General features: G+C 35.4%; 1 protein-coding gene across 3 annotated transcripts in view; it reads right to left on the bottom strand.

The window, feature by feature from the left end:
• The window catches only part of LOC144634479 (polycystin-1-like protein 2), a 43462-nt gene extending 31761 nt beyond the window's left edge, over nucleotides 1–11701 (bottom strand). For 2 of the 3 annotated variants that reach the window (XM_078493431.1, XM_078493434.1), the window contains exon 1: nucleotides 4717–5012. In XM_078493431.1, coding sequence (XP_078349557.1) covers nucleotides 4717–4813 — 97 coding nt within the window. In that variant the 5' untranslated portion in view covers nucleotides 4814–5012. Of the gene's footprint in view, nucleotides 1–4716; nucleotides 5013–11608 lie in introns of those variants that run through there. The other variant, XM_078493432.1, reaches the window with a different exon arrangement.
• Between the last annotated feature and the right edge of the window lie 702 nt (nucleotides 11702–12403).

The following is a 12403-nucleotide window of genomic DNA, read 5'->3' as shown; positions in this document are numbered from 1 at the left end:
GAAAGCCACGTAAGTGCTTCGAATACAAAGGTAAACTAGAAGTAATGGAAATGGTAAAGTCGAGCAAACATTTCTTAGGAAAAATTGGGATTTTAAAACTTTGAAACCGATCACAGCTGTGGCGGAAAAAATGCCTTAACACCAGCACGAATATGATCCTAATTTTATAAACAGCGCGAATACGAAAGGCTAATTAAAGGTTGCTGTTAACACTTTTGGGCTTCACAAAAAGTTAATTAGATTGTTCCATCTACTGATGGTAACGGAACGCGGGGTTTGTGCAATTCCTAAACCATACGTTCTGAAAAAGCCTACATTATACTTTTATCGCGAAAAAACATTTTTATTCATTTTCATAACTACCTAATCTTGACATGTTAACCATACAAGTCATCCTTTGTCTATTTTGATCATTGTTTTGGAAGTTTACAAGAAATAACTCGAAGGTTAATTAATTTCAAAAGATCTGAATTGTGGATTGCCACAGGAAATGATCATTCTCACTGAAAAGATACTTATTTTAAAACGTTTACGAGAAAGCGACAATTTACTTCTCTCGCGAACTAAGCCGCATAGAAAAAAGCCGCCATTTTGTTTGTGTGCGCGCGCTAATTACGCGTAAAATTCTGCGCAGTAAGGATAAGGCATATCAATACAAAGTTACTTCTTAGACGATCATACCGTTCATGGATAATTATACTGAAATACTGCAACCCGGCTAAAATTTTTACTGTAATATATTGTTACAAAATTTCATTGTTTATTATAGTTGCATACGTTTGTACGTGGCTGAAGTCCAGTAGCAAAAAGCTGCAATTTTTCAACAACTTCTTAACCCAAAAATAATTTTTTCATTAAGCAATATATTTAACATTGGTTACCCCTTCGTTTTTACGTATAAGTGTTGCCATTCGTTGACATTTGCACGAAATATTGATTCTTGTAATTGTGCACGTGTATTTTATGTTGCCCAGTGACAGGTTGTTTTTTACTGTGAATTTTGTTTCTGTCATTTTGTTTTGTGTATAATGTTGAAATATATTTCATTTGCATTTTTAGCCTTTTAGTGAGAATGATCACTACAATGGCAACAACACCTAATTTGTTTTTTAGCCGAAGCTGTTCTGTTTCTTTTTTTTTCGGACAACAACAAAGAGAATTATTAAAGTAAACAAATGCTCCTCAGCGCACATTATGAAACACATTGAAAGCTTGCTATACCTGTATGTGTTATTTTTACAAAAAGGTCTTACTAACAGCAGGATTCCCAACATTTTAAGGAAAGGAACAAAGTTTCGAAGTTTTAAAAAATAGTTTTGCCAGCCTACAATGACTGTCTTTTATTGGTTCTAGACTGGGAATATATTTTAAAGGGTCACTAAACTCGTTTATGAGAAAATGACGATATACATGTACTATACCTTCTGGCGAGTTCCAGTCATAAAGAAAAAGGCCGTCATTTTTGAATGCGTGCAAGCAAGCAACAAATTACATGCAGGTTTTATGTTTACAATGTTCATGTTCTCAGAACCAAAGCAATCAGTTTTTAGGACAAATACAATCCACCTATAGACATTTTTGTTTTTGTTTTTTTAATTTAGAAACTTCCTCAGTATTTATCGAATTCAAGGTCATATATTGTAAGATAGGTGTTGAGTTTTCTGACCATTCAAAGCTGGCAAACTAAATGACAGATACTAATGTAAAATTGCCGTGGATCCATTCTATAGAGGAATTAAAAAATTTGAAATGTTCAGTTTCCATGCAAAAAAATGCTTGAGATAAAACAGTGCGTGACTCTTTTGCTGGGCTTTGTTGTAACTGCTCGCTATACACAAGTTAATTCAAGGTCTCAGTTTAATTGCCTGAAGCAATTGAACACTCTGTGATGTTTTATATAGCGTAAAGAGGTACCTTAACCAGGGTAGACCCTTTGTGATGTTTTAACAGAGAAAGACCCTGGGAACGAGGTTGATGTTTTAATAGTTAGTGAACAGGCTCCATTTCTGCAGATAACAGCACTTCGGTTAAGCAGAAAGTGGGTGTGCAATGCATGACACTTTGGTTAAAAGGAATTAGACTACAGCACTTTTCGTTAGACAGAGAACAGCACTTCGATTCAAAATATTGCTGCCGGCTAGCCAGAATTTCATGGTGGTCTGAATAAGTCTGTATCGAACGCCTTTTTTTTTAAATTGCGAAGATAAGATGCAAGCTCATGTCTCTTTCCCGAAATTTAAAATGACAACTTTTTTCTCTTCGCGACGTTGTGTGGACGTTCTGCACCACAAAAAAGCGAAGTCAAAAGAATCTGGAAAATAAAATATAATATTAAAATTTATAGACATTGTAAGCGACGATGATAATGTTTTTGTCGAAACCTTTTTTTAAAAAAAAACTCAATAAAACTTTGTCCTTTTCCTTAAAATTATAGGAACCCTGCTGTTGGCAAGATCTTTTGGAAAAATCCGGAAGGCAATTATAATTATAATCAATCTTGTGACGATTACGTTGACTGTGGGAACACATATAACATTCTCTTTGATGTCGTCCGAAAAATAACTAAACAGAACAGCTTGGAAAATGGCTAATCGGTTTACAAGACAAAAACAAGTTAGGTGCATTGGCCATTGTAGTGTCTTTTGCTCGTAATGCACCGCCTTCCCAATTTCAGATGACAAAACAGCTGAAAAGTAACTTACATATTAAGAATTATTTGTTACCAGCAGGACCGTGGGAAAATGGCCTAATTTCATAATCCAGAATTTTCCTCAGATGTTTCAATGCAGGCCTTGACCTAATTTAACAGTTTGTTTACCCAGTCTGAAACGTCTTAATGTATGGTGCTCAATGTTGTGCTGTAAACATTTAACATGCAATATTTTGATTGGCTAATACTAACAAACAAAGATTAGCAATGGGGGCTTATGGGCGAGATGGCGCTGAGACGTATAAAAAGTAAGCACTAAACAGTTTATGACTCTCTGCTCTTAAAAATATTTTAGAAAGCAAAGAAACTTAATCATCAGCCTAACGTCTTTGGACTTCACGTACTAACCCAAACTCTTCCATTTCTTTTGATTTTTTTTTTTTAAATTTCGAATACATATGTTCTACGAATTCAACCTTTTGAACATGAATTTTTAAACAAACTGTCAGGATTTAATTCCGCGGTAGAGACACAACCAATTTAACTTTTTCTTATTTTTCCCTTTGTTTTTCATAGAAACAGTCTAGAACTTTTAACCATTCCATTAAAAATAAAATAAAGATATTTTGACTTGTATTAAAGTTTCTACAAAAAACACCTTCTAACTATTATATCTTTCTGATAAAAAACAAAACCCAAAAAATTGGCCACACTCTTTTGTTTCACATCCTGAACTTAGGTTTTAATAACCTTTTTGGTAATTTGTGATATGCACTTATAATTGAATGAGTGGATTTTAGCGTAAGCTGGAGACTATAAAGATAGGCTTGCAAACTTGACAAAGGTAAGAATAATAAATCCGGAATCAGCTCATTATGTTGTACGTGCCTGGATTTTAACATTGGATGGGATAAATGTAAAAACTTCGAAATGTAATTAAATTGATTTTTTAACTTGAAAGCAGCACGGAGGTAGGTAAAGTACTGCATCGATGCAGCTGCCGCTTGTCAGAGCTATTGTTAACAATATTGACTAAGTTATCAATTTGTAATTTATCGTGAAGTTCGTTTACTGTAAAAGCACCCACGAAGATAAACAGTGTAAATCGCCTCGGGATGTTTTGATATTTCTATTCGCTACTCTCCCTTGCGCCTTTTACGTTTACTTTAGGTGCTCTTAGAATAATACAGCAGTTTCATTTCTGCAAGCCAAGAGATATCTGATCGGGTTATCTGATAAGTAACCTCACGTTATTCTTTCTACGGGCCGCATGGACCGTCGTCTGTTTATCAATCTGAGACAACCTCTACAATAAATTTCCCACCAAAGACATTATTTTAAACATACTACCGTAACTAACTAAAACGGTCAGTTTTTGACTAAAATTCAACGGCAGTTTACCGTACGCTTAAGAACAGTTTTCCTAGCAGCGGTTTGCTAAGGTTGAACTTAAAAAAAGCAAGAACAGATGAGATAGCAAGAGCACGTTTGTTTTTACGAGTAAATTTTCTGTGCTGAGAAAAAGTGCTATTCGCGACAAGACAAAAAGGAAAGCTAAATAAATAATGTATCCAAAGACTTCTATAAAAAAGAGTCATCCTTTTACATCGATTTTACATATCGGGAAAAAGATATCCAAACTGCTTGCATTCTTGGATGCTAAAAGTATAAGTATGAGTGGAGCGGTTTGTTTTGATTACAAATGAAAACGATGCTTTGTAATCAAAGTGGACAATATAAATTTTTTAACAAGAGCAACATTCGGTTAAGGGCGCAATGGGAAAATTACAAACATGGTAGCCCCTATTTGCCTCAGTCTTCCTAAAAAACAATGCTTTGGTAATAATAAGCAATGCAAAACTCTAAAAAATAACAAACACTGTTCACCATACACAAACGATTAAGAACACAGCGTTGACCTCAGTTAAACTTTTAGTTTTCAGAGAAGAACCATTGTTGCCAATGACAAGTCACAGTGAGACGTAAAATGGCATTTCGCGAGTTCGTTTTTTCCAAGCAAAAGCCAGTTTTTGACATTTAAAGAGGAGAAAATAAACCCGTCTTACCTTGGTCGCTGTAGTTCCTGAAATAATGTGACTGAACCGAGTTGAAGAAGAGAAAGTGCAGCAGTATCAATTGCAAGGGTATCGAGCACATCTTCATCCCCAGAGGACTCCCTTGGTATAGCAGCGAGAAGGCCAATCACCAAGAAAACTTGCACAAAAAGTGTCAAAACTAGTGCTTTTTGCAACACGCACAAACAATATCAGCTTCTCGTGAAAGGATGTTGATCGAGTCACGAACGCTCACTGATAAACGCCCGAAGCACTTGTGGCGGAGTTAAAAGCTTATCTTTTCACAAGCCATAAATTTAACATTTGACTGTAATGTTCTAAAGAGGAAAACAATAGGCGTAGGTGACGTAAAACTTTGACCTTGCACCTCCCCTAATACCTCAGCGCGTGCGTAGAACATCAAGTAAATGGTAAACTCGACAATAATGTCATTTTCTGGTGAGTTCCCCTTGTTACAATTGGCCTTTCTCGTCCTCAATTAATCTGAAACATTTTAATTTATTTCAAAGTGATCCTTAGTTTCGAAGGAATGGAACGTGAAACACTTCTCGATTTATCTTTTTGATTACTTGTCAAACATTACGATGACAAACAAGCAACATTCATAAAACATTCATAAAGATCTGACAGAATTTTTCACGAAAACATAAAATGTAAACACTCAAACACAGTGACACACGTGTACAATAACACAAAGCACTTAGTGTGCTTACGTTTTTTTCTTACTTGTTTGTTCCAAAACAACGCTATCCTTGCACTGGGTGAGGTTAAAACTGAGCAATTTCAGTCTGATAATTTATTGTTCATCAAAAAAGATTTAAAAGTGTTGTTTTATGTCACAACAATTTTAATGGTTTTTTACGTGTTTCAAAGGGGTTAACCGTACATTAAAACACACCACAAATTGTGTGGCTTGGAGTTGTATTTGCTTATTTAATCAACCGCGATCGTAAACACGCCACCCACAATAAAGCTGTAGCTAAAAAAAGACAAAGGTGCGAGTTGTTCGCAAAAATTTGCGGCGCCTTCAGCTTTGAGGGTTGATTCCATGTTTATTCCGTGGGAGCGAAATCAGGTCTCTCGCCATCAATCGCAACTGCGAAGACAACAACTGTGACAATTCGAACAATCGATCAAGAAATCGTGACCTCTATTAAATACAAAAAGAAATCTAAGGGAAAGCAATTATCACTTCAGTCTACTAAAGCCGTAACGAGTGACAAAATTCGAGTTCGAAATGGTCATATCGTCAGGTCAAATTCTTGTAACAATTAGATTTCATGCATTGTATTGTAAATACAATTTTTACTGCTGTAAAACTAATGGACGCACAGCTTTCCATTTTGCTTTTTACTATTAAATGGACATACTGAGCTTTCTATATATTTTGCATTTAGGTCTTAAGCTTATTGCAATGTATTGTACCATAAGCTTCATAATAAAATACGTTTTATCTTTATATTATGAGTAAATGACGGCTCGCTGTGGGATTAAACCAAATGCAAGACCATTTGGTGACGATTCTATAATCCGCTCTGCTTTTGGCACCCAATGCTTCCAACTTACTTACATTTAAAAGTGTTTATACACATCAATGGGCATTGTAGAAAATGCGATTAAAATGAAAGTTTGAAATACGTGCTGCTGGAGAATTTGCTATCGTGAACATTATCTCACTCGATCTTAGTTTCGTGACACACACGTTGGAGTAAGATGATTCAAACAACTCAGAGCTGGATGACTCACGACATCTTATGTGGGAATGTCAGATTGATGCGTTCTTTTATTTTAGCATCAGAACGGAAAGTGAATTGATCATGGCTAAAACGTGTTTCTTTCATATATCATGATACTTCAACTTGCTTTTTTATGACCTGCTACATTAGAAGGGTCAAACCTGGTTTTTGTTACAAGCAAGAGTGTTATCAGAACAGAAGAGTTTAGCTTTGAAACATTACAGCACTAAAATCGGTTCATTTCATTGTACACCCAAAGTTACATTGTTTTACATGTGATGCTTTTACACATTGTTTTATCCGGTGATCTCCCAATGTGAATCGTTATTCGACTGTTGAGCTCTCGAAGCGAAAGGCTTTTATTTTGACTCCTTTTGAAGAAATTACCGGCAACCTGAGTAAGCTCCAGCCTAATACGCAGCTACAAAAGCAAAACAACTTTCAGAGCGTAGAATGTCCACGATCAAGCACACCCCGCGGGCAACTTAAGTAAGACATATCCTCTCATCGCCCGAGTGAAAACATTCAACCAATAAACATAAGAAAACGTACGTAACAAGAGCAAAGTTCCCTCCGTCGATCATGCTTAAATATCCGAAAGAAGCTATATATCTATTGAAATTTATAAAGCATACAGTTACTGAAACTCGCATCCGCTCGTAAAAATTTTACTCGTGCCTAATGATTCCTTTTTCTTTGAAGAAAACCGCTCAGCGGTATAAAAAGTGAACAATTTGTTTTAAACAAGGAACATGGAATAATGATTTCGGGCAGTCCACATCTTTGATATATGCTAATCAACAAACCAACAAAGCGGAAAAATCTATCAGGAGTTGTGTGCCGACCATATCAAACCCCCATATTAGGTCTACAACGACCATATCTGGCCCTGGTGACCCATAAAATCTTCAATAGGATATTTGCCCAACACAATCATTAAATAATTCTTCTTTCTTCGTGGAATGGACGAAAAGGAATGAAGTGATATGTTTGATTATAAATTGACTTTTTCTTGAGCTTGTTTTCCATGGGGAAGGGTCATCTTGGTTAAATGTTTTGCACCACATCGATTTGATAAGTTATCTGAACTTTAGCAACGGAAATATAGTAGCAGCTATGAATTAACCTGCCTCACAACAGACAGTCTATTGTCTATATCGACTGTTTTAACAATAACACGTTTTGCAGCACCGCAGTACTAGGAAGTCTTTAAAAAATACTGTCTCGCAGGCAGATGGAAAAAAGCATTTTACCATTAGTTTATAATAAATGTTCACTCTTTTGGTAAAGGAGGTCTGCGCTCTGGGAAAAAATACCAAAAACGCTGTAGCCTATCCCAGTTTGTTGCATGAAACGATTAGAAGTATTGCTATACCCCTAGATGGAATGTAAGTCAACCGCAGGCTACCACCATTTTGTCATTTGTACATTGAGAAACCGCCAAAAAACTACATAGCGTAATGACTTATATAATGCAAGCAAGTCAGATAGGTAAACAGGAAACGTAGTCAGTTTCATTGTTTACAAATCCTGTAAACCTGTTGATGTAAGATAAAAGATAAAGAGATGGAGTAATGACCAAACATTGTTCAACTTGCATAACTCCTTGGTATGAAATTGGAGTTTAAACTCTGTTCGCCGCGAGATTTTAGTGGCATGCCTGTGAGTTAGCTGGTTCATCTCATTAGATGCACCGTAACACTAACTAAGTGCTAAATAAAGTTATGCTTATTCTTATAATGAAGAAATACAAAGAACACTTGTGAAATTTCAGGAAGGCTAAATAAAAATATCTTTATTCCCTTCTAACAAACTTACGCAAATAAAAAATATGCTTTCTCACAGAGGTCGTACAAAAAGAAGTAAAATTTGGACTTGTCACCAGCTCTCAGCTTGTTCTTTCCCGCCAATTATATAAGAGCACATTTCCCCCACCCCACCCCCAGCATCAAGAATTTTAATGACGAGAAGAGTTGTTTCTTTTCGTCACTTTTCATTCTTGTCATCCCCCCTTTTTTAAAGTGGGTAAGGTGAATGATACTTGTACGTCGCACATATTAAAATAATTCCTTGGGAGAATAAAAACGATTGGGATTTTCTTTGCAACTTACAACGCGTACGCCAATTTTTCAAGAATATACAAACACTCTTGGGAACACCATTATGTTGTGATGATTGTTCAATTAGTTGATTCGCTTGTGGTGACGTTTCCTCGATGTAGTATCAAAAGTTCTGCTCTTACAAGCAACTGATATATTGTGTTTCTTTTAATTAAAGTTGTTGGTTAGGAGAGTTTGTCTCCTTTATTTCTCTTTTTTAAATGAATGGCGATTAATTTATATTTTCGCTTGGAAAGCGATGTGAATTTTGCAGATTTGTTTTTCCCTGCGCTGCGTTTAACTGTACTATGTCAAAGGTAAAAAAAAAAAACTGAAAAATCGAGTGAAGATTACTATACAATGGTTGAATTCTCATTATATAATAAACAAATTACAGCATAAAAAGTGCTATTTACGGGTTTTTATTCACTCGTTGCAAAACTTTAGAAAACTCACTCGTTCGTTGCGCTTACTATTCGTTTTACAACTCATGAATAAAAATCAGTACACTGCATTTTCTATGAAGTAAAGCCTGGTTTTCACGAGCGACGCAAGCACAGGCCCAAACACAAGCGCAAAGATAACAGCTTTTATTTCTCCGTGAAAACGGCTTCGACTTAAACAAAAGCACAAGCGCATTGCATTTTGATGCTTGTGTAAGCACAAGCACAAGATTAAAATTTGCCCCTTTTGCATGATCGCGCTTGTGCTTGCGTCGCTAGAGAAAACCAGGCTTAATGTATATACCGTATATTTAGCATATTAATGAAATAAATCATTGTTGCTGGTATGTTTTGGCGTGCATGTAAGTGTTAATAATGGTAGACAGTTTGTGGATGCAAAATTTGCAAACGGGTACCCCGAAACCACCATCATCGGTGGAAGAAGCCGAGTAAAGAATTGATCTCCTAACATATAATTGCAATTAAATTAAAATCTAACATTTTTTCAGTTTAATAATAATTTCCTAACGGAATCATACTTTAGATCGAAAACTGAATTTATTTTAAAATGCCTTGGTCACTCTCTTAAAGGCGATTTCGTGACACACATGCTAGGCTTAAAACCGAATGAAGCCACAAAATAAAAATAGAGACTGATCCAAACATATATACAAAAGAGAAAAAATTGGAGGAAGCAAAAGAGAGTTTCAATGGCAAGATTGAAGTGGATTTACATACCTGTACCCCACACAATAAATTTTTGTCTATCAGTCTTACCAACGTAAGTCTTTGCTTGCAAGGCTTTGTTTGGGTTGCTATGAGATGGTAATCTATCATATCTATATATTGTTGTTACTGGAAGTTGACATTATAACATTTATTGAATAATTTATTTTTATTATTATTTCGAGTTTTGTAGGTAATTAAAGAGAATAGGCAAGAATCACGAGAAATAGTGTGTAGTGTTAGTTCAGAAGTTTCTAGTAAAAAAGTAGAAAACTTTTGCTTAATTATGAATAAGTCTCGGCCAATGCGGTTATTACTGTTCAACAAAATAGTTAAATATAGCATTTTTAAGACAAAGTCAAGGTACTTTCTATTTCCGCTAATATTGAATCACGAGAAGTAGTGTGTAGTGTTAGTTCAGAAGTTTCTAGTAAAAAAGTAGAAAACTTTTGCTTAATTATTAATAAGTCTCGGCCAATGCGGTTATTACTGTTCAACAAAATAGTTTAATATAGCATTTTTAAGACAGTGTCAAGGTACTTTCTATTTCCGCTAAAAATATTGACAATCCGTCTTACAACTTGGAAAAAATTGCTAAAAAATGTTTTCATCCGGCATTTTCTTTTCGTAATCTTGATTGCGATTCCAAATCGAAAATAATTCAAAATAACCAAAGTAATCGAATTACAAAGAAAGAAACCAGTACAGCAATATAGGCAAATAATGAAACCCTATTTAACAACAAACTGACAGTAAATAGAATAAGCAAAGATTTTATTATTTATACGATGATTAATCAAGCGAAACTAAATGTATATTTCTTGGTACATACATGAATTTTTATACCTGACCGATTTTAAATGCTCTTAGCACACGCTTGAAGACCTGAAGACGGGTGATTCGATACGGTGATGGTAAATCGGCTTCATATTATTGATAAAAAGACCAAAATGTATATCTTAATTTGAAAACGTTTCCATATATTAGCGATGGACGTGACCGGGTAATTTGTAATCAATGAAGTACTGGTTCCACCACGGCGTCCTACTGCGTTAGAAGACATTTTGTACATTGATCATGGATGTCACGTTTACATACAAACTATGTTTCGCTGCTGAGCCGTTTTGACTCTGTTTGAGCAACAGCGAGCAAATCATCCCTTCCCAAAACGAGCGTGTCAATTTAAAATGTCTCCGTAACCACGGACCTTCGTTTATTATAGATATCTCAAAGCTGGTTCAAGCTGAATTCATAATATCGTTCGACATTAACGAGGCTGCTGCTTTACATTCATAAAATAATTTTATTGTTTTGAAATTTCCGATGTTTTATCTTATTGTCGGAGCGGGTGCAATCCCCAAAATACTTTACGGTTCTAACCAGACAAACAAAACAAATAAAAAAATAAAACAGCCACAAGCGGAAATTTTACGATACAGAGTACAGCGAACATATTTCTCGAAATGTCAAGTATTTCATTAGATACAGAATCAAAATCAATTTGCAATAAAGAGCTACGAATCGAATAGTATGAGATAAGAAGCATTTTAATTGGCACTTATTGTCGCAATCTATCTACTAATCAGTTTCGATAGAATATGTCTATTCATCGTTTAAGCATGTGGTTTCTTTGACAGGGAGCTCCAGTTTTGTCCTCAAAGGTGTTACCAAAACCGAGGGTTTTTTTAAAAGAATACTTTGAAAAATATGACAGCTTCGAATAAAATTGTTTTCTTATTTATATGAACAATCGGTCAAACTAAGCAAAGAGCAAGCAAGCTCCGCTATAGCTTACCAGATAAACGGAATTTATGGATTGGGATAGATTTATAAAACGGTCCGGAAGTAGAGGCAACTTTAACGAAAACATCAAACTAACCTTCTGGAGAAACTTCGTGCTGAAAGGTCCTTTGCGTGAGTGACACAAACAAAAACACAAAAATAAACTGCATGGTTACGTCGTCTCGAAACCCGCAATTAAGGTTGCGTTTTCATTCGTGATTGTTTCACTGGCTCCGTACATCTCCAACTTTGACATAAGGTAACTGAAACCAGTTGATTTTCGCGGGTTGTCACTAACACGCACAGAAGCAGCGCCCTGGAGAGCGATACCTTACGACTTTTGCAACTTCTGCGATGGTGCTCTACATATTAATAAATGTACTTATGCTAATCACGTTCCCAACATATTAAATGGTCACTATGTATCAAGCTGCGATGGAAGCAGACAAATCAATAGGCATGCTGTTGTTACCACTCATCAACAGTGTTAATCATTGGTCGTTAAAATATAACAATACTTTTTAAAAAATATTAGGGTCATCGCTGTATCACAATCGTAAAAGAACAAGAATCGATCGGTTGAGCTACCTTGCAATCAAGAATAAAAACTTCCATAAAAACTTCGGATTTGCGTAGGAAAATAGTTATTTTGTATCACGAGCCTTTTGTCCTTAATGACTGCCTAATCTTCGGAAAAAATGTTAAAATTTAATGCCATTGTTAGAGGAATATTTGTTTGAAGAAAATATTTATGTACCCTGTTGTGAGCCTAATTTTTGTTCGCAAAAAAGTGGAATTTTCCAGTGGGCCAAACCATAGAGTACTGACCGACCCCTTTCAATCTTCAATTTTTCGGTGATGTATTTTTTATGATATTTGCGTCATATCTCTT

The sequence above is a fragment of the Oculina patagonica genome, chromosome 13 (assembly GCF_052425735.1).
Source record: "Oculina patagonica isolate OP01 chromosome 13, crgOcupat, whole genome shotgun sequence".
NCBI classification, from domain to species: Eukaryota; Metazoa; Cnidaria; class Anthozoa; order Scleractinia; family Oculinidae; genus Oculina; species Oculina patagonica.
The sequence above is the reverse complement of the archived record's forward strand: the minus strand, read 5'-3'. Positions and strand labels throughout refer to the sequence as shown.